At 40.2% G+C, this 21,374-nt stretch overlaps 1 protein-coding gene across 1 annotated transcript in view; it reads left to right on the top strand.

Moving 5' to 3' along the window:
- ero1a (endoplasmic reticulum oxidoreductase 1 alpha) overlaps positions 1-20,388 on the top strand; it is a 29,570-nt gene extending 9,182 nt beyond the window's left edge. Inside the window, exons 6-16 of the mRNA XM_068039131.1 lie at positions 110-183; positions 1,110-1,230; positions 1,344-1,394; positions 2,434-2,438; positions 7,153-7,179; positions 7,445-7,537; positions 10,395-10,641; positions 12,047-12,116; positions 18,128-18,214; positions 18,300-18,433; positions 19,933-20,388. Of these exons, the coding sequence (XP_067895232.1) occupies positions 110-183; positions 1,110-1,230; positions 1,344-1,394; positions 2,434-2,438; positions 7,153-7,179; positions 7,445-7,537; positions 10,395-10,641; positions 12,047-12,116; positions 18,128-18,214; positions 18,300-18,433; positions 19,933-19,993 (970 nt within the window). The 3' untranslated portion in view covers positions 19,994-20,388. The remainder of the gene's footprint in view (positions 1-109; positions 184-1,109; positions 1,231-1,343; positions 1,395-2,433; positions 2,439-7,152; positions 7,180-7,444; positions 7,538-10,394; positions 10,642-12,046; positions 12,117-18,127; positions 18,215-18,299; positions 18,434-19,932) is intronic.
- The last annotated feature ends 986 nt before the right edge of the window (positions 20,389-21,374 follow it).

Here is a 21,374-nt window from a genome sequence, read left to right as displayed (position 1 = left end):
GCTCTTGTCAAGGAATTAAAATCGGGGCTATATTCTTCGTCCACTGAGTGATTTCTACTAACCCAAACAAGACCTGATCAATGATTTTAAAAAATCTTTAACTTTTCAGTGAAGAAACAAAACAAGCAGTGCTTGACTGGACCAGACATGATGACTCTACAGACAACTTCTGTGAAGTTGATGGTGAGATCTCATCATTAACTTTTAAAATAAGTGATTACATTTATTCTGTGTTTAGACAGTACTGTCTGATACAACTGGATTTTGTGTGATGCATTGAGACCATCAGCAAATATTTACAATTTATATAATGGCCATAGGAGAGTTTCTAATATAGTTGGCTCACATGACTGGTAGAGCATATACCACCAAATAGGATGGCTGTAGACCTCTGTACCTGCTCTACCCAGCACTCATAGCCAGCTATTCTCTACCAGTCCATAAGCTGGAGCTCATTATGATAAAAGTCAGACGCTCCATTCTGTGTAAGAGAGTCTAAAGCTGACTTAAGGCAGTTCTACAGTGGAGTAGCACAGTTGACTGCAGACATGCAGTTTTCCCATTGGTTGCTCTGTGCACCTGAAGGCATTGTAGACCTACAGTAATGAATGGTCCCTTTGTGTGCACCTTGTAGGAATGGAAGCTCCATATGATTTAACAAAGCCCAGCAGTACTGTAGGGACTAGCAACCAACAGGAATGAAGGAGAATAGAGACCATTCTCCTGAGACAGGAACAAAATAAGTGTATTAGTGCCCCAGTCATACCTTCTAGGATGAAGTTGCATGTTTTGTTGACTGGTATTGATATTGAAGCGCAAGGGGAGAGCCAACTGCGAAATAGCCCTGACAACCAATTTTATCTGCAGCACCTGTGGTAGAGTCTGTCACTCTAGTATTGGCCTTTATAGCCACTCCAGGCGCTTACCCATTGTCTCCCGAGACAAGGAGGCCAAAGAGAAGAGATTGATGGTATGTCATAAATGTACAGGTCAAACTGTCCTGCTTTAGAGTTCAATAGGGTTGCACAATGCCAATTAGCTCTTGGAGGAAACTGTCCTAAAGTTGAAGAAAAATCAATTCCTGAATGAAATACAACTTTGTCCCTCAGATGAGCACTCTCCAGATGCCGAATACGTAGACCTGCTTCTCAATCCTGAACGTTACACAGGCTATAAAGGTCCAGAAGCATGGAAGATCTGGAATAGTATCTATGAAGAAAACTGTTTTAAGTACGTAATTTATCAATAGAACAAAGTACCCCTGGCTCTTGTACAAACTACATTCAGATCATTAAATTGTATAATAGTGTCTGTGGAATTATTTATGTCTCCCTTCTATGTAGGCCTACCTCTGTTAGAAGACCATTAAACCCACTGTTTCCTGGCAGAGGTGAGTTAACAACTTGCTTTCTTTCTGTATTTTGAACAATTGTTTTGGACAACTAGAGTGACTATATTGGCTATAGAATTTCTTATCAATCAATGAAAAGTGTTACCAAATTTATAGTAGCGATACCACAATTGTCAGTAAGGAGATCATAGAGTGAGAACATGGGATTCTTTTCACCAGGGCAAGACTAAATGCAACCATCCAATTAAGTTGATTATACTTCTGAAAAAGGAGAAATGACAAAATAATCTACCCTGGGTTAATATGATGTTTCTCAATTTAGAACCGAGAAAGACATGTTTTTATTGGTGGGAGACTAGGAGCTGTGGAGGAGCAAATGGATTTGGGTATCCTCAAATCCCTAAAAGTTGGTGCAAAAGGTATTTTTATCGCAAGGTGGGTGGGGTGGGGGAGGGTGGAATCCAAAGTTAGGATTCTGATGACCCCATCAGAACTGCATTCCGTTTTGAGCATAGAACCTCAGGAAAGATATATTAGCCTTAGAAGGGTTACAGTGTAGATTCACCAGAATGATACCAGGATTTAAGGGGTTGAGTTATGAGGACAGGCTACATAAACTTGGCTTGTATTTCCTTAGAAGGTTGAAGTGTGATCTAATCGAGGTACTTAAGATGAGTAACAGATTCAGTAGAGCAGATACAAAGAAACTACATCCTCTGGTGGGGTAATTCAGAATAATAGAACGTGATGTTAAAGTTAGAGCTAGGTCACTTGTGAATTAAATGTGGAAGCACTTCCTCAAACAAAAAGGTAGCGAAAATTTGGAAGGATCTCCCCCAAAATGCTATGAATGTGGGGTCAATTGAAATTTAAGATGAGATTGATAGACTTTTGTTAGATAAGGATATCAAGGGTTATGGAACAAATTAAGTTAAGATGAAGATCAGCCACGATGTAATTGAATGACAGAACAGGCTTAAGGGGCAGAATGGCCTACTCCTGTTGCTATGTTCACTCTGTACTTAAGAATAAGAGAGGACAGAGATGATCTATCATTTTGCACCAGTTTTTATGGAGGAAAGTGAAGGTATAATTGAAGAACTTCTAAATTGGAAGAGGGCTAACTTCAATGAGAGGGGATCTAGCTAGGGTAAAATAGAACCAAAGATTGACAGGAAAAACTGTAACAGAACAATGAGTGATCTTAAGGGAAGAGATGTTTTTGGTACAGGCTAGATACATTCCAACAAGGGTAAAAGGTAAGGGAACCAAAGCCAGGCCTCCTTGGATGAGGGGGGCAATAGGGAATATGATGAAACAAGAAATTAGAGTGTCAGGTGAATTCTTCAAGCTAGAACCAGGCCAAATGCAATAAGATGAAAGGGGAAGTGAAGAGGTAAATAAGACTGGCATAGAAAGAATATAAGAGAATGGCAGTTAACGTAAAAGGAAACCCAAAAATCTTCTATCGGCATGTAAATAGTAAGCAGGTACTAAGGAGGCAGGGTGGGGCCTATTCGGGACAGAGAGGGTGATGTGTGCTTAGAGGCTCAGGGCAAGGCTAGAATACTTAAGTACTTTTGTGTTGGTGTTTACGAAGGAAGAGGATGCTGACAAAATATCAGTAGAAGCGGAGATGTTAGAGGTAATGGATGGGGTGAAAATTGATTGGCAGGATGTACTAGAAAGGCTGGCTATGCTTAGAGTGGATAAGTTGCCTGGACCGGATGGCTCACACCCTAGCTTGCTTAAGGAAATGAGAGTGGAGATAGTGGAAGGGCTTGCCATAAATCTTCCAATCTTCCCTAGACATGGGGAGGTGCCAGAGGATTAGAGAGTGGTAAATGTGAAACCCTTATTCAAGAAAGGGTGTAAGAACATTCCAAGTAGCTACAAACTGGTCAGTTTAACATCAGTGGTGGGTAAGGTTTTAGAAACAATAATCAGGGGAAAAAAATCAACAGGCACTTGAAAGGTTTGAGTTAATTAAGGAGAGCCAGCATGGATTTCTAAAATGCAGATCGTACTTGATTAATCTAATTGAATTTTTTGATGAGGTAACAGAAGGTTGATGTAGGGAAAGCAATGGATGTTGCCTATGTGGATTTTAAGAAAATGTCTGACAAAGTACCACATAAAAGGCTGGTTAACAAACTAGGCCTCATGGAATAGGAGGGTCAGTGTCAGCTTGGATAAAAAAAGATTGAAGGCCAGAAAACAAGTTTTGATAAATAGTTTGTTTTTCAGGCTGAAGGATGGTAGACAGTGGTGTTCCCTAAATACGACTTGGATATTGGAATACAAGTAATATTTCAAAATATGCCGATGATACCAAACTTGGAGGTGTGGGAGACAGTGAGGATGATACCAATTGACTGCAACAGGACATAGATAGGCTAGCAGAATGGGCAGATGTGGCAGATGGAATTTAATATATAGATGTGTGAGTGATACATTTTGGTAGAAGGAATAGGGAGAGGCAAAATGGCACAGTGGCGAAGAGTGTACATGGACAGAGGGACCGGGGGGAGGTGGGGTGGGGGTGGGGGGGTTCACGTGCATAGATCTATGAAGGTGGCAGGACATATTAAGAGAATAGTTAGCAAGGTGTATGGGATCTTGGGCCTCATAAATAGAGGTATTGAGCACAAAAGTAAGGAAGTTATTCTGAACCTTTATAAAGCTTTGGACAGGCCACAACTAGTTTACTGTATCCATTTCTTGTCACCACACTTTAGGAAGGATGTGAGGGTTCTTGAGAGGGTGCAGAGAAGATTGCTAAAATGGTTCCAGGCATGAAGCATTTTAGCTACAAGGTTAGGTTGGGGAAGCAGAGTTGTTCTTCTTGGAGCATAGGAGATTGGGGGGAGGTTCAATAGAGGTGTACAAGGTAATGACAGATTTAGATAAGGTAGGCAAAGAAAAGCTGTTCCCATTAGCTGATGGTACAAGGACTAGAGGACACAGATTTAAGGTTTTGGGAAGAGATGTAGGGAGAATATAAGGAAGAACTTTTTTACACAGTGAGTGGTAATGACCTGGAACTCGCTGCCTAAGATGGTGGTGGAAGCGGTGATGATCAGTGATTTCAAAAGGAAATTGGATTTGCACTTGAGGGCAGTAAACTTGCAGAGCTACGGCGTTACAACCAGGAAATTGGATTAATTGGATTGCTCTACAGTGAGCTGGCATAGACTTGTTGGGACAAATGGCCTCCTTCTGTGCCATAATAGCTCTATTACACTATGACTCTCTATGAATACCTGAGGAAGTTGGTGGAAGAGTCATGACTGGATATTAATACAGCAACCTTTTACATAATTAAGGCAATAGGACTAGTATTGAAAGGTAATCAGGCCCAGATTGTATGCATTCCAGAATACTGAAGGGGGTTGTAAAGAAGGTAGCAGAGGCAACAATCATAATTTTCCCAAACTATTTGGAAATTGCAATTTATGCCAAAAGGCTGGTGTGTGACAAATTTCGAAACCGGATAGGATAAACCAGTAAATTATTAGCCATTTTCCTTATTTTGCTACAAAGGAGGAGGAAAATAAACTCCTGAATTCTGAGAATCTGGTACAAACAGAAATAAAAGAAACATGTTAAAGTTTTGGGTGGAACCCTTCATCAGCGCTGCAAAATTACTTATCTTTCAGTTGAGTTTACTAATCAAGACAAGAGGAATGCAGTGAAGGTACATGTGGATTTTCAGAAGGCATTTGATAAAATGCAAAGGAGATTTGTTGTGAAAATGAGAGCACATGGTTTATAAAGGGAATGTATTGAGGGATGGCCAGGACAGAAAGCACATCAAAGGATAAATGGATCTTTTACAGATTGACAGAATGTAGATAATCATGTGCCCCACTGAACTGTTCTGAGACCTCTTTGATTGTAATCTAAAGAATTTGAATGTGGCTACAAGAGGATTCATTTAAAAAAAAAACTAGAATGAAGGATTATAGTTATGAAGGCCCTCAATTTCAGGGATTTTTTTTTTCCACTGGAAGAAAGTTAAAGGCAGGAGTCTTAAAATAAAGTTTCAAAATTATGGAATGTTCTGAGGAAATAAAGAAAATTGATAACAAGGAGATATTGACACGGAATTATCATGAAATATGAAGAGGGAAGTTCAAAAAATAATTAGATCATGGAATGCTGAATCACAAGTGGCTAAACCCTTTAAAAGGGGCATGGAATTGGAATACACATCACTGGCATAGGCTTAATGAGCTGAATGGGTTCCTTTTGTGCTGCTAACTTGTATTATCTCCTGAAATAGATGGCTGTCTTTTAATTGCACATCAATATCTATTATTGTACACAAATGTATAGTTGATGGTGAAGGCTACTTTTTGGTTTGTATTCGGAAATCAGATTTGTTTATTGTTGCAATGTAGGGAATTAAAGAATGTTTGACATTCTTTTGAATTGGTATATTCTTCTTTTGCAGGTGATGAAGGTAATTTCTGTTGCTCAGTATTGGATGATACAGCTGTTGGCTTAGATCTGCAGTTCAAGACTGTTTTTACATTGCAATGAAATGCTGACTGAGGACGGCAACTGCACCTCTGCACCTCCAAAAATACAAACAAGACCAAGTTTACTTTAAACTGAAATATATGCATCTCACTCTACGGATCATAAAAAATCACCAGTCTTTATTTATGATTGATGATTTTTCAGTTGTCCTTAGTATTGACTGTTGTAGTTTTAAACATATATTGTACTCAACAACCATAAAAGCAGCACAGAAGGAAGGCAGATGGTCCATGGTGCTTGTTCAAGTATGGGATAACTTTCACAAAAGAAAATTTTTGGCGTTGACGTGGCATTTAAATAATTCTACAAAGTATGTAATGCTACAATATAGTACGGCTCTCTAATCGTTTAGTACCCCTTACTGTAGACTGACCTTTGACAGCGAAGAAAGGGAAGTTGGTACAGAATTTCATATTACAGGATATCTTCATTACTTAAATGGGTAACCAGCTTTGAGAAGGAATCCTTGGTCTAATTTTTAAAAAACAGCTCTCCTAACTTGTACCTATTAAATCATGTTGCCAATGCAAACATTATGTTTCAGCAGTTTGTATACATTGTGCAAGGCTTTATGTATAAGTCAGCTTACAGTAATGGCAATTAAGTGACTGGGATCTTTAGATTTTTGTAAGAGAGGAGAATTATGTAAGTTGTAGGAGATTTAATAGAAATATCAGCAAAGGCAAATCTATTATCCACAAGAGAATAAAATCTCAGATCTGTTTTAAATAAGCAATTGTGTTTACAATATTGAAGGTTTTGATGTATTGGCAACTTCTTTGAACTGCCACTGCAGATACTATAATAGTACAAGCAGCAACTCTGATACTGTTTATTCTGCAAAATTCTAAAACTTTCAACAATCCACAATATCTGTAAGTCGTATTCCTCTTAGAATTTACTCCAGTGGATGCACAGAACGGTTGGTACTTTAACGTCACTGTACTAGAGTACTTCACTGGATTAGCAATGCAGTTTAAAAGTCTGATGCTATGGTCATTTAGAATCCTATTTCCAGGGAGAAGTTCTTTACCAGAGTGAATTTATTTCTGGGGTGGTGGGGGGAGGGGTGGGGAAGAAAGGAAGTTGTATCAATTTTCCATCTCTGGATTTAGCCTAATATGTAATTCAGAGTGCATGTGGGATCTTAAGTATTGTTTTGACTTGAATGCCCTAACTTTTGCTCTTGTTTGTAATACAAACCAAAACCATTTAAGTACTTTACTTAAGTCATCTGATTTTTTTTCCCCAAACAGGTGGAACGTTCTATAGCTGGCTGCAAGGTAATTGCATATTCATGTTTTTAGCTTAGTTGACTCCTTAATGTACAATAATGCTTTTTTATTAGCAGATAAAATTGCATCTATTTGATTTCATTGAAACCTGTGTTCAATGCCTTGTTGAACAAAATTCCAACTGTTCAAGATACATCAATCTAGTTTTTATTAGAATTATTAGGATTTCAATAGCCTAACTATAAAATACAAGTTAGAACAGAAATCTGTACGCCAATTATTATAAAAGAATGGAACAAATTTTCTATTTCAGGATTGTGTCTCGAGAAGAGATCATTCTATCGAACAATTTCAGGTCTGCATAGCAGCATCAATATACATCTTAGTGCACGATATCTATTACGAGGTATGTACAGAAGCTCTTTACTGTTTTCCAACACCCTCTTATCATGAATGACAATTTGCTAAATGCTGACGGTTCTGCCTGAAACACCTAATTAATCTGTAGTCCATTGGTGTTGGTGAAATAGGAGATCCTCATTGGCCAGTCAGGTCTTGCACTGTGATGCTGAAATAAATATATTTCACAGTGCCCACAGCACTGAAACAACCCAAATCAAAAACAACATAAATAACATCCTATGGACCGTGATAAACAAACCCTCCTCATCCTTCTCAACCTGTTTGTGGCCTTTGACATGGTTGACCACACCATCGGTCCTCCAGTACCTCTCCTCTGTAGTCCATCTGGGTGGGATTACCCTTGCCTGGATCCATTCTTATCTAGCCAGTCAGAGCCAGAGAATGATTGGGAATGACTTCTCTTCCCACTCTTGCACAGTTACCTCTGTGCAAGGCTTTATGTATAACTCAGCTTACAGTAATGGCAATTAAGTGACTGGGATCTTTAGATTTTTGTAAGAGAGGAGAATTATGAATGTCGTAGGAGATTTAATAGAAATATCAGCAAAGGCAAATCTATTATCCACAAGAGAATAACATCACAGATCTGTTTTAAATAAGCAATTGTGTTTACAATATTGAAGGTTTTGATGTATTGGCAACTTCTTTGAACTGCCACTGCAGATACTATAATAGTACAAGCAGCAACTCTGATACTGTTTATTCTGGAAAATCCTAAGGGACTTTCAACAATCCACAATATCTGTAAGTCGTATACCTCTTAGAATTTACTCCAGCGGATGCACAGAACGGTTGAAATCCCTATTTTCAGCCCATTCCTATTTCTCATCTACACACTGTTCTTTGGTGACATCATCTGAAAACACATCATCAGTGTACATGCACGCTGATGATACCCAGCTTTACCTCACTATCACTCCTCTCAACCCCTTCACTGTCTCTCTGATTTGTCACGCAGCTGGTCCAACATCCAGTACTAGATGAACAAAAATTTCCTGCACCTAAATATTGGGAAGATTGAACCTATTGTTTTCAGTCCCCGTCACAAACTCCATTCCCTAGCCACAGACTCCATCCCTCTCTCTGGCAATGGTCTGAGGCTGAACCAAACTATTTGCAACCTTGGTGTTGTATTTGACCCCGTGATGAGCTTCCTACCATGTATCTGCTCCACCACCAAGACTGTCTCCTTCTACTTCCGCAACATCATTGGAATCTTTTCTCCCTCAGCTCATCATCTGCTGAAACTCTCATCCATGCCATTGTTGCCTGTGCACTTGACTATTCCAATAATCTCCTGGCTGGCCTTCTATTTTCCAGCCTACATAAACTTGAGCCCATCCAGATCTCTGCTGCCCATATCTTAACTCGCAGTAAGTCCGGTTCATGCATCACCTGTGTTTGCTGACCTATATTAGTTTGTAGTCGGGTAATGCCTTGATTTTAATATTCTCATCTTTGTTTTCAAACCCTCCATGGTCTCACCCCTTCTTATCTCTGTGACCTCCTCCAGCCTACAACCCTCCGAGATATTGGCACTCCTCCAATTCTCGCCTCTTCTGCATCCCTGATTTTAATCACTTCGGTGGTCATACCTTCAGCTGCCTGGGCCCTAAACTCAAATTCCCTCCTTAAACCGCTCTGCCTTTCTCTCTTCCTTTTAAGAACCTCCTTGAAATCTGTATCTTTGACCAAACTTTTGAGCATCTGTCCTCATATCCCCATGTTGATGTCAAATTTTGTTTTGTAATGCTCCTGTGAGGTGCTGTAAGATGTTTTGCTATGTTGAAGGTTCTTTATAAATGCAAGTTGTTGCTGTATTACTGTAATAAAGCTAATCAAGCCACTGTGTTAAGTTAAATCCTAAACTAGAATTTTAGCTTTAAAACACTACTTGTCCTGTGCTCTTTTCACTTTCTCTCACTGTGCCTAACATTTTATCTATTCCTCCTACTGCTATTTATTTCTAGAAAGATATTTAAGAAAAAAAATCAGCTTTTGTTTCAACTTCCTGCTCCACTGTTATCCATTTTAGAAGTGGGAGCAGTAATTTAAAAAAGTCTGTTAGCTGAAAACTTGATTAGTTTTGTTTAGTTGAAAGCTGGAAGACTGAAGACAGAAAGAGGAAATGACCAGGTAACTCCGGTGCATAAAAAAAATAAATGATGATAGCAAGGATTGTTGAAACAAACTTTGATCATTATAACTTATTGACCAAGGGTACATCAGGACAAGTAAACTCCTCTGCAGGTCACAATAGATAACTGCTTGTGTAATTCAAGCAAAAGAGCATTTATAAATAAAGAGTTTGCAACATTCAAATTTTGAGTCCTAGTATCATCTGCCACAGGCAGTTTCTATTGTCATGGGTGATGGGGCTTAGAGCTATACTTTATTTCTTCTATTTTCATCTCCGCCGAGCATTTTCCACATTAAGGGTAAAGAGTTTGCATTAATCTACACATTCTAAGAACAGGCAGAACATTACAATGCAACTGTTAACAGTACCTTTTTAAAAAAAAATCTGAAGCAGTCATTGCAGAGTTGCCCCATTTTGATTATCTGCTGACGATTAACCTACAACTGAAAGCTCAGATGACTCATTATATCCTGGATAAGCTAAGTATATTTAAATGCTTAACATCATTTCTTGTTAATTTTGTTTAAAGATAAAATTCATAATGCCCATTGATAATTCATTGAAATTACTGTTCTAATGATTATTAAAAAATTTCTTTGTGTTAATGTCTTGCTAAGGAACCAATATTAGAGGATCAAATGTGTGCACTATACATTCATCTTATAGCCAAGCTAATGTAGAATAATCTTTCTTTCCATAGATACCTGGTATGAAAGAAAGTGGGGACACAATGTTACAGAATTTAAGCAGCGGTTTGATGCTCAGATTACCAAAGGAGAAGGACCGCGCAGGCTCCAAAACCTTTATTTCTTGTACCTCATTGAGTTGAGGGGTTTATCTAAGGTGCTACCCTTCTTTGAGCGTTCTGCCTTCCAACTTTACACAGGCAACAATGTACAGGATACAAAAAATAAAAAACTTCTCCTGGAAATTCTCAATTTGGCCAAGTAGGTAATCATTTGGTAAAGACAAGCTTTTGATTTTAACAAGCTTATAAAAAGGTGCTGTGCCAAATGGCTGCATAACTATCTCATGGTGAAACTATATTAAAAATCTAATTGTATTGTAGGCTTCTGTGCAATAGTCTGAAAGCTTTGTCAAAGAGAATGGCTTACTGTCATGATATCAATAAGAAACTGGACCAAATTAACCCCGTTTTCTAGTTAGAAACCCTGCTGTTGACCATGCAAGTATGATTATAGGGCTAAACTCACAAATCACCCTACCCATTATTCCTAGAGATTTACTACTTAATACAGAGCTGACAACATTGGATAAATCCTGGGTGTAATGTTTTCAGTTGTGGGTCAGTTGCATACATGAGGAGTTGCCACCTGCCAAAGAATTGTTAAAAGTAGCACCTGCTGCATGAGATGCAGCAGATAGCCTAATCATTTTTAATCCAAATTTGCTGCCTTGGTCACTTTGGCTCCTCAATTTTCTTCAGTATTTTTAATGAAAGAATTTTATCTGCTAAGAGCATGCTACATGAATGAGTTTTTGATCAGGGTGCTTGCTTGCCCAAATTCATAACAATTCAAGCAAATAGTGAATACTTGGCATCAACTTGCAATTCTATAAATATAGTTGATACTAGCAGTACAATATAAAAGTGGCATTAAAATATTTCCCCCTCCCCCTTCTTTTCACCGCACACTTACCTATGAAATACATGTTTTTCTTTACTTGTCACTGGGCAGCAGGAAAAATCAACAAATTAGCAGTAGAACTATCCCAATATCCTTAAGTCTTTTTTTTTCTTTTTGACAAACTCCTGCAATCTGATTTCCCTCCTGGAATAAATCTGCATTCTGAGTAGACTTCTAATCACTGTTCCATTTCCTACTTCACATTTCTTTACATGTAACTGTACCTATCATACATTTTCCTATTTCCCTAACCTGTCTGTCTTTCTGTAATCTCCTGCATTCTTCCTCAGTTTATGTCCCCTCCTTTAGTATCAACAAATTCCAATAACATTACTTTTTTGCTCGTGTCCAAGTCCTTTATACTGATGGTAACAAGTCTTAGCACAGATCCCTGGCATACCATTATCTCCACTCTGAAACGCCCAAAAATCCTCTATTTACATGTACCTTTTTTTGTCCCACTGCCATTTCCCTATCTATATGGCCATGTATTCTTCACTCCTACGTACCTGATTCTTTGTAATAAACCTCTGATGAAGCACCTTATCAAATTACATATGTGGATGGTGGTTAAATCTTTGTAACATTTGCTGTGATTATGTAAATTCACAGAGTAAGCTGATGATGGATAGCATGTTCTGAGTCAAATTCTGTTATTACTTCGTAACAGATTATCAAGTAATAACAATGTATTCTATTCCAGATCATTCCCCTTACCCTTTGATGAACATTCCTTGTTTGCTGGGGAAAAAAAGGAAGCTGAAAATCTCAAGGTAACAATACACTAAAACTGTTATTTATACTTACTGGGACTAAGGGTCAATAGTGAGAAAGGTTCACCTGGTGCACATACATTTTCTGATCATAGCAAATGCATCTAGCTGAAGATTAACAACTGCAAGTAATGCATTAACTCCTTAGCAACTGGAGTAAAATTTGATTACAGTAACTATTTAACAACAGTTCCAGTGCTACATTAATGACTTGATCTTGAACTTGTATTGAGTATTCAGCCAGAATGAATCATTTGGTAAACAGATTTCACTTTATTTGATATATTTTGCTGATAAAAAGATTTGCATTATCTATTTATGACTAACTTTATAGTAAGTTTATAACAACATATAAACTAAGATAACATTTATTTACAAATCCATGCTTTAAATTTTTTTTTAACCAATTCTCTACCATTAAAACAGAAGATTAGTCTGAGTTAAATGCCTAACCCATAGATTATTGTATCCGAGTATATCTTCCCTCTTGGGCAGTCCCTTGGGATTGAGGATGACTTGCTTCCACTCTGGTTGGGTTCTGAGATGGCTGATCAGTCCAATGCGTGATCAGCAGGCTCTGCAACATGAAGGGCAGGTGGTGTTTGAAGCGTCAATTAGATAAGTAGTTTGGAAGTTTGTGCATTCCATCCGACACCTCGACTTTGCCTATGCATGTTCCCGATGAAGGCTCTTGAGGTGTACAATGCCTTCCCGAATGAGCTTTCTCCATCTAGGATGGTCACGAGCCAGGGACTCCCATGAGTCGACTGGGATTTTTGATCACTTCACCGAAGCTTTGAGGACATCTCAAGTGTTTCCGCTGTCCTCCTGGGAGTCTCCTGCTGCGACCAAGCTCTGAGTAGAACAGCTGCTTCGGGAGTCTGGTGTCAGGCACACAAACAACATGTTCTGCCCAGTGGAGCTGGTTTTGGGTGATTAGCGCCCCGATGCTGGGCAGGTTGGCTTGGGAGAGGACACTGCTGTTGGACTGCCTTTCTTGCCACCGGATTTGGAGGATCTTGTGGGGCACCTCTGGTAGTACCTCTGCAGTGCTTTTGAGGTGCCTGATATAGCTTGTCCAAGTCTCCAAAGCATACGGGAGCGTAGGAATCACTGCTGTCCAGTAAACCATGATCTTAATCTCAGGTTTGAGATCCTGATCCTCAAATACTCTGTTCCTCAGTTGGCTGATGACTGAGCTGGCTAATTGGTGGCAATGATTAACTTCATCGTCTATGTCTGCCTTTGCCGAAAGGAGGCTCCCAAGCTATGGAAAATGGTCCACGTTTCGTTTTCTGAGTGTTTAGTGAAAGACCTGTTTTCTCATACCCTTCGGAGAAGGAGTCAGCAATGATCTGGTGCTCCGTTTCAAAGAGAGCGCACATGCAAGAGTTATCTGCACGCTGAAGCTTGATGACTGCGATTGGAGTGATTTTGCCTTTGGACTGAAGACGACGTAGTTTGAACAGTTCCCCATCTGTTCTGTAGATTATCTTCACACCTGCTGGTACTTTACTGGAGGTGAGATGTAGCATTGCAGCGAGGAAAATGGAAAAGAGGATTGCTGCAATGACACAGCTTTGCTTTACTCTGGTCTTGACTGAGATAGTGTCTGTGGTGAGGATCATGGCTTTCATGTCATAGTGGAGTAGACGGAGAATGGTGACAAACTTCTGAGGGCAGCCAAATTTGAGCAGGATGCTCCATAAGCTTTTGCGGTTGACAGTCAAAGGCTTTTGTGAGGTCAACAAAAGCCATGTACAGTGGTTGGCATTGTTCCCTTCAGTTTTCTTGGATTTGCCACACAGTGAAGATCATGTCTGTAGGGCCTCTCGATGGCCGAAAGCCACACTGCAACTCTGGAAGGAGCTCTTCAGCCACTAGGAGGAGGCAATTGAGGAGGATCCTTGCAATGATCTTCCGTGTGGCAGACAGTAGGGAGATTCCTCTGTAATTGCCATAATTGGTCTTGTCTCCCTTCTTGAATACAGTAATGATCACAGTGTCCCTGAAGTCCCCTGACAAGCACTCCTCATCCCAAATGAGGGATAGGAGGTTGTGCAGTCATACTAACAGTGCATCTCCACCATGCTTCAGAATTTCAGTAGGGATTCAGTCTGCTCCAGAAGCCTATTATATAACTACTGGTTTATTGTGACCAGAAAAATTAAATTTTTATCATCGATAGTGAAAAACACAAATGGGTGATTTTGGCTATATGTTAAAGTCCTCAATGGAGCCTTGCAGCCCATTTATAACAATGCACCAAATGGTGAACTGGGTGGGGGTCATGTTGAATATTGCTGCATTCTATAATATCCTGTACTGGTTGAAGACAAATAAATTTGGGCGCTTTTTGAAGTAAACTATATGGAATTAATATGCTCCACTTAAAAATGGGCTAGCTGCCCTGATAGCATAGGGCTAAAGCCACGACATGATGTGGCACTGAGCAGAACAGAACAGGAAGTTTCCAAGTTTGACTACTGATCAGTTGTGAATTATCTCATTTTAGGCATGATGGCAATAGAGTTTCTGCAGTTGGTATCAATGTACAAATACGGGGCAGAGAAGGAAATAAAATACGGGAATAATTTGAGATTTTCTCTGCCAAGGGGAGGCACTGACTAGTTTTTAAAAAAAAAATAGAATGTTTCAATTAGAGCGTAAAAGCAAAATACTGCAGATGCTGGAAATGTGAAACAAAAACTGAAAATGCTGGAAATATTCAGCAGGTCTAGCAGCATCTGGGGAGAGAGAAACAAAGTTAACGTTTTAATGTGTCACAGACTTGAAACATTAACTCTCTTCTTGTGTAGTTCTTGGGAGTATTAATATGCAATAGTCTTGTTTGCACATATCATTCATACGTACATATTTTCTTGATGGACCTCTTTATTCAAAAGAAAAACTCCAATTTGGAAGTTCATTTTCCAGATGAAATCAACGACAATCTGTGTGAAATGTTATTTAGAAGATATGCTCTCAGTGATGAACGAACATTGGCAGCCATTCATTACATTTGCACTTTCAATAGAATTTTGCACTGAAACTTGCTCTGATTTAGAGAGCCAAAACAGTGTGGCACTCTCTACAGGGAATATGGGTCCTGTGTGAACAGGGTAAGTAATTTTGTATCTCCTTAACTCATCAGATTGAAGAATCGTTAATGAGCAACGCAGAATCTGAACCAGTAAGCGTCAGTTAGGATATCTAATTCAATGTCAAATCAGGTACAGAAAGCAAAATAACACGAGGAAATGAAAGATGGGATTAAGAAAGTTTTGAGGATCTGGTGAGCAACACAGAAAGAGTGTAAAAAAGAAATTGTCCCATAATGGTACCAGGCAGGCAGCACCAGGAAAATCCATAGTGAGAGCTAATCCGAGGTCAACGTCATTACACATGGTGTCAGGAATGGGGGGAAGAAAAGCAAGCAACGGGCTGCAAATACTTGATTCTCTGAGAGGAGAGTTAAAGAAGCATAGCAGTAATGCTAGAAAACAGAGTTTAATATAAGGAGGGAAGTAATCCTTAGTCTAGTGGTGAGATTTTGAAGGCTGAAACAGCCATAGCGGGAATCAGTGTGGAGCTGAAAAAGCGCGGGAAACATCCGATACTGGAGGGAAGAACACAAAAGTGAAAGTAAAACTAATTGAAGCAATGAAGCTTAAATTCTCAATTCCAGAGGGATTTGGATAGATGAAAGGACCAAATCGAACCCAAAATTGGTCACTCTGGCAAAAAAGGTTTCTCATACAGATTAGCTTCCAAATTGAACAACCAGTCTGAAGCGGAACAAGTTAACACTTTATTATATTCTGTTGGGGCTATAGCAGATGATATTGCAAAACAAGGTATTAATGAGACATCTGCCAAATTTGAAGAAGTTTTAAAAGCTTTTGATTCTTATTTCAACTTGCAGACCTATAAGATTTTAGAAAGAGCAAGGTTCAACAGAAGGGTCCAGGCTTGCAGAGGGATGTGAATATGGAGACCTTAAAGCGGAATTGATAAGAGACCACATTGTAGTAGGCATTGCTGATGAGTCCCTATCAGATTTATTGCAGTCTAAAGAAAACCTCATTCTGGACAAAGCTATTTAACTAGTGAGATAAGCAGAGGTCTGGAAGAACAACAGATCAATCTTGAGAGGTGAAAAAAGACCTTGGTTCAGGAAACCTCCAGCAACAGTACAGTTACTTAACCAAAGGGCTGTGAAGGAGGCACCAGGAAAAAAGGGTAAAAGGGTACAGTGGGGGGGGGGGCGGATAAAGGCCTGCTATCTGACCCGAACCCGACAGGACCCCGACGACATGTGTTGGGTTCGGGTCAGGTCGGGCCCCTCTTCCGGGTCCGGCTTTGGGGTCAGGTCGGGCCGGACACATATGGTAAGTGCTCTGATGGTAAGTATTGAAATTTAAAAAAAACTAACCTGAGCTGGGAGTCCGGGACGAAACTGAGTCTGGGCAGTGAGTGTGTGATGTTACCTATGATGTCATCACGCATGCGCTGCAGCTTCCTGCAGGTTTGGTGTCAGGGAGGTAAGTAAAGGGATGGTCGGGGTTGGGCTCGGGTTGGGTCGGGCTCGGGGCAAAATTGGAGGGACTCGGGCCGGGTCAGGCTCGGGTCCACTGTGGTTCAGTCTGGTTTGGATCGAGTTCTTTTTCCTGACCTGAGCAAGCCTTTGCGGGCAGGGGAGGGAGCGAAATACGCCATTAAACCCTGCCAGTGATGTGGCACCAAAAGTGTACCCACAGACGCGAACAGTGTCCTGCAAACAAAGCAGAATACTTCCACTGTAGGAAAAATAGGGCATTTTGGTAAAATGTGGCAAATGAAAATATGTACTCCCACAGGTGCAAAAGAAATGTCATTCAAGAATAGAATGGTTAACTCGGTTAAACAGAAGAGCAATCAATATACTTTCTTGGTGAGATCAATGATCCTAACCGGCATTTTGGTCTGCAGATATATATGTCAACGGACATATCACTAATTTTAAACTCAACACTGGAGCGAGTGTAATGGTCTTATCAGACAAAAGGACCGTGGTTATCAACACATTTTCTGCAACCAACAGAAACCCAGTTACATGGCCCAGAAGGGGCTGAACTTGAAGTAAAGGGGAAGCTACAGGAAAACTCCAGTAGAAGGGAAAGTAAATGTTAGAAACATTGTATGGTTCAAAGATTCGGGAATTCTCTCTCAAGTAGAAGAGCTTGTATCTTGTAAAGAAAGTAGAAAAAGTTAAGCAACAAGAACCCAGGAGTCACTTCCAAGAGGAATTCCCAAAATTGTTTACTGGCCTAGGCAGACTGAAGACCAAATTCTCTTTGGCCTCCTTATCTCGAGAGACAATGGGTAAGCGCCTGGAGGTGGTCAGTGGTGTGTGGAGCAGCGCCTGGAGTGGCTATAAAGGCCAATTCTAGACTGACAGGCTCTTCCACAGGTGCTGCAGAAAAATTTGATTGTCAGGGCTGTTACACAGTTGGCTCTTCCCTTGCGCCTCTGTCTTTTTTCCTGCCAACTGCTAAGTCTCTTCGACTCGCCACACTTTAGCCCCGCCTTTATGGCTGTCCGCTAGCTCTGGCGAACGCTGGCAACTGACTCCCACGACTTGTGATCAATGTCACAGGATTTCATGTCGCGTTTGCAGACGTCTTTAAAGCGGAGACATGGACGGCCGATGGGTCTGATACCAGTGGCGAGCTCTCTGTACAATGTGCGAATATTTTTAAACTCCAGAGCTCTGTACAGCATTAATAAAGCTAGTTCTGGTGAGATGGAGATGCGTCCATCAAACTGCTATACTCCAGAATGATAGGGGAAATAATCTGAAGGACCGTTCATCTTGTTACTTGCCTGTATCTTCTGGTTTCAGAGCAGCACTGGCAAAAGACTGTCCATCCTCAAAGATTGAATTGTCATTTAAAATGGTTAAATTCAAAGACCAATTTTTTTTAATGGTATAGCTAGAAAATATAATCTGCATTCCTTTCCCATTAAAGGAAGAATTTCGGCTACATTTCAAAAACATTTCAAGAATAATGGATTGTGTTGGTTGCTTTAAGTGTCGACTCTGGGGCAAGCTTCAGGTGAGTATTAAGTACCTCCCCAAAAAAGTATTTTATTCTTCCCTCATACCTATGGAGATGTTAATATATGTTATTATTTCTACAGACACAGGGATTGGGTACTGCTTTGAAGATCCTGTTCTCCGAGCAGCAAATAAACAGTTTACGAGGCTCTGGTCCATCTCCGAGATTCCACCTAACACGTCAAGACATTGTTGCACTCCTTAATGCTTTTGGAAGGTGAGGGTTTTTACAACTATTGGATGCTGGTCTATATATTTATGTTGGAATTAAGTTAGTGTTATGCTGCACCAAGGCTCCACTTTTATCAACTTCTGAAAATTTCACTGGCTTTTATCCGGGGTAGTGGGTTGGTTGAGGGGGACAGTGTTGGGTACGAGGAAAGGGAATGAAGAGACAACGGGCTGGATTCTACCAGCCCCCCGATGTCAGGGGGGCCTGGAAAATACCTCTGAGAGGCCCGCCCCATATTACCAGCAGCGGCCAGGCCTCATGGTGGCCCCCCCCCCCCCCCCCCCCCACCGTCGCCGCTTGGTGATAGCAACTTCATTTAAATATGTAAATTTTCTTTAATCAATGAATAAATAGTTACCTCATCGTGCCGGCCTTCCCGCTGTAATATTCTGGCCGGTTGCCGGAACTCCTGCAACTTCGGATCTCCGTTTGGAGATCCGAGGCGGAGCACTGGTAGGGATGGGGGAGGAGATAGGTTTTCAGGGTGGGGTGGGGGAGCAGGGTGAAACCTTCCCGATTAGTCTCAGGGGTGGTGGGAAGGGGGTAAAGGTCAAAGTTACTAAACTTTGTGGGGTGGGGAGGTCAGGATCGTAACGTCAGTTTTTTTTGTGGGGGGGAAGAGGACAACTAATAAACTGTTTTCTCATTGGGGGGATGGGAGAGGGGTTTGAAACTTTTTTAATAAATTCTTCATTTTACATTTTCAGGTCCTGTTACTTAAAAAGTTTAAATTAAACTGAAGGGCTGGAAGCCCTTTAAAAATGGCAGTGGACCGGACGCTATTGCCGGGGAGGGAGCGCCCACTTCCTCCACATCATCGTGTAGGGGGGGCCAACCACCCCAGCAATGTAAATGAGCCACTGCGCTAAATAATGCATCGGTTCTGTGGTGCACAGCCTGCGCAAGCCGCATGCCATTTTTGAAGCTCGCCGAGCTGGAAAAACTCAACCCAACAAAGATGCTTCTTGCACCTGTGATTCTGTACAGATATTAGGAGGAGGCAACAGGACAATGGGACCTTCCACAGTTACTGCCAGTTGTGTCCTTTGTTCCCAATGTAAAATACATCAGCATTATATACTTGCAGAAGTGGGGTCAACGTTATCAGTTATTTAATGACAAGTACAGCAGAATTTGCTCTTTGGCCAGAATGGCAAGGTGCTGCTTTGAAATTCTACCTACACCCAGGGACAGATTCCCAGGGAGTGCTGTAACTGGCATGGGCACCCAGCCCCCTTATGCTAATTACCTCACCTTGGGATTTGGGATGGGACCAGAACTGGGCAGAAATTCGGTTCTCCTACATTTTCGCTGGCAGACCTCGAGTTTGGGATTAACAACATATGCAATTTATTTTAAAAGAGTTCTGATGCCAGCATGTACCAAACTATCTGTGATTACTGTTTGTTTGAATACTGTTTAAACACTTAAACAGTAAATGTTGGACATCAAGGTTATAATAACAGCAATCACTTTTATTACAGGATTTCTACTAGTATTTGGGAGCTTCAGAACTTCACAGAGCTACTGGAAACTGTACAATGATGGCTCCTAACCACCCATTCTTCGAGACAAAGGACATTTTTTCATAAAGTATATAGTTTGTTGCAAAACCTGTAAGGAAATTTAATTGAATTTTACAGCTTAAGTCTGTACTTAAAAAAAAAATCACTGATCAGTCATGGGCAATCTGCCTAAATTTTACTGAATTTGGAAAAGGATAGAAATTGAGCTCAATTGTGCTGTGAAACAACTTTGGTATTTAGAGGGAACATCAGGGATTGTCTTGTACCTTTCTACTGCAAATCCTAATCTATATATTGAAGATGTGTTGCATATTTTGACTCTACGTTTACACTGGTGAAATGTTACTGATTTAAACTCGATTTGAATTTACAAAAATGCACTGTTCTATATAAAGATTCCACCTGACTACTTAATGCTTTTGGAAGGCGAGGGTTTTTACAACTGGTGGGTGCTGGTCTATATATTTTGGAATTAAGTTCGTGCTATGCTGCACCAAGGCTCCACTTTTTTTTTCAACTTCTGACAATTTCACTGGATTTTGTGAGGGTTAGTTCTTGAGTTTAATTCTTTTTTGATATTGAATATTTAACCTGGTAGTTACTTTCAGCCTGGTTGTATTTCAGTCAGGTAACAATCAGCAAGTATTGTGACTTTGCTAATCGCAGTGTTTTGTGCACTATGAAAGTGGTGGAGTAAAGCTCCCTCTACTTTAGCTCGACATTGTCAAACATGAAAGGATACTTTTGACTGCATGAGCGTGACATTTCCAATTTCCACAATAGCCATCCTCTCAGCTTGAGCTTGCATTGTACACCATATCCACTGAGATTCTGTCTACCAAGCCACATTTTAGTTGGGATCCTTAAGTTCAGAAGGAACTTACTGATGTACCTAGATTTGTGGATTCAAACCCAGCTGCCACAGATGAAAGGACTATGTATCCTTCTAATAAAAGATAAGACTTAATTATCAAACGCCATGGAAACTTTTAAGAATGCCAAGTGTGAAAGTACTATTGTTGTGGAAAGGGTAAAGACAGCTAAAATTATAAAGAAAAGCATGATATTGTACTTGATGACTTGTTCTGAACACACTAGGCTAGAAATAATTGCAGATGAAAAGGTTTTAATTTACCAGTTTTATTTAAACATTGTATGACTTTTGAAGTATGGCAACAGGGAGAGAGGGGATTTTTATGAACAGGACCCAGCTGCCCCCAGGTTGGTTCAGTGGTGTAATAACCAGCCTATATTTACTTGCTGTAATATCATTTTTTTTTTTCAACTCACAAACCTGGGGCTGCAACTTCTCATATTGATCCAAGAAAGCTTTTATAATCCAGCTAAGTTTATTCATACCATTACGTTTACATTTTTTATAAGGAGTGAATACAAAAGCT

This window comes from Heterodontus francisci, chromosome 9 (genome assembly GCF_036365525.1).
Source record: "Heterodontus francisci isolate sHetFra1 chromosome 9, sHetFra1.hap1, whole genome shotgun sequence".
Classification (NCBI taxonomy): domain Eukaryota; kingdom Metazoa; phylum Chordata; class Chondrichthyes; order Heterodontiformes; family Heterodontidae; genus Heterodontus; species Heterodontus francisci.
The sequence above is the reverse complement of the archived record's forward strand: the minus strand, read 5'-3'. Positions and strand labels throughout refer to the sequence as shown.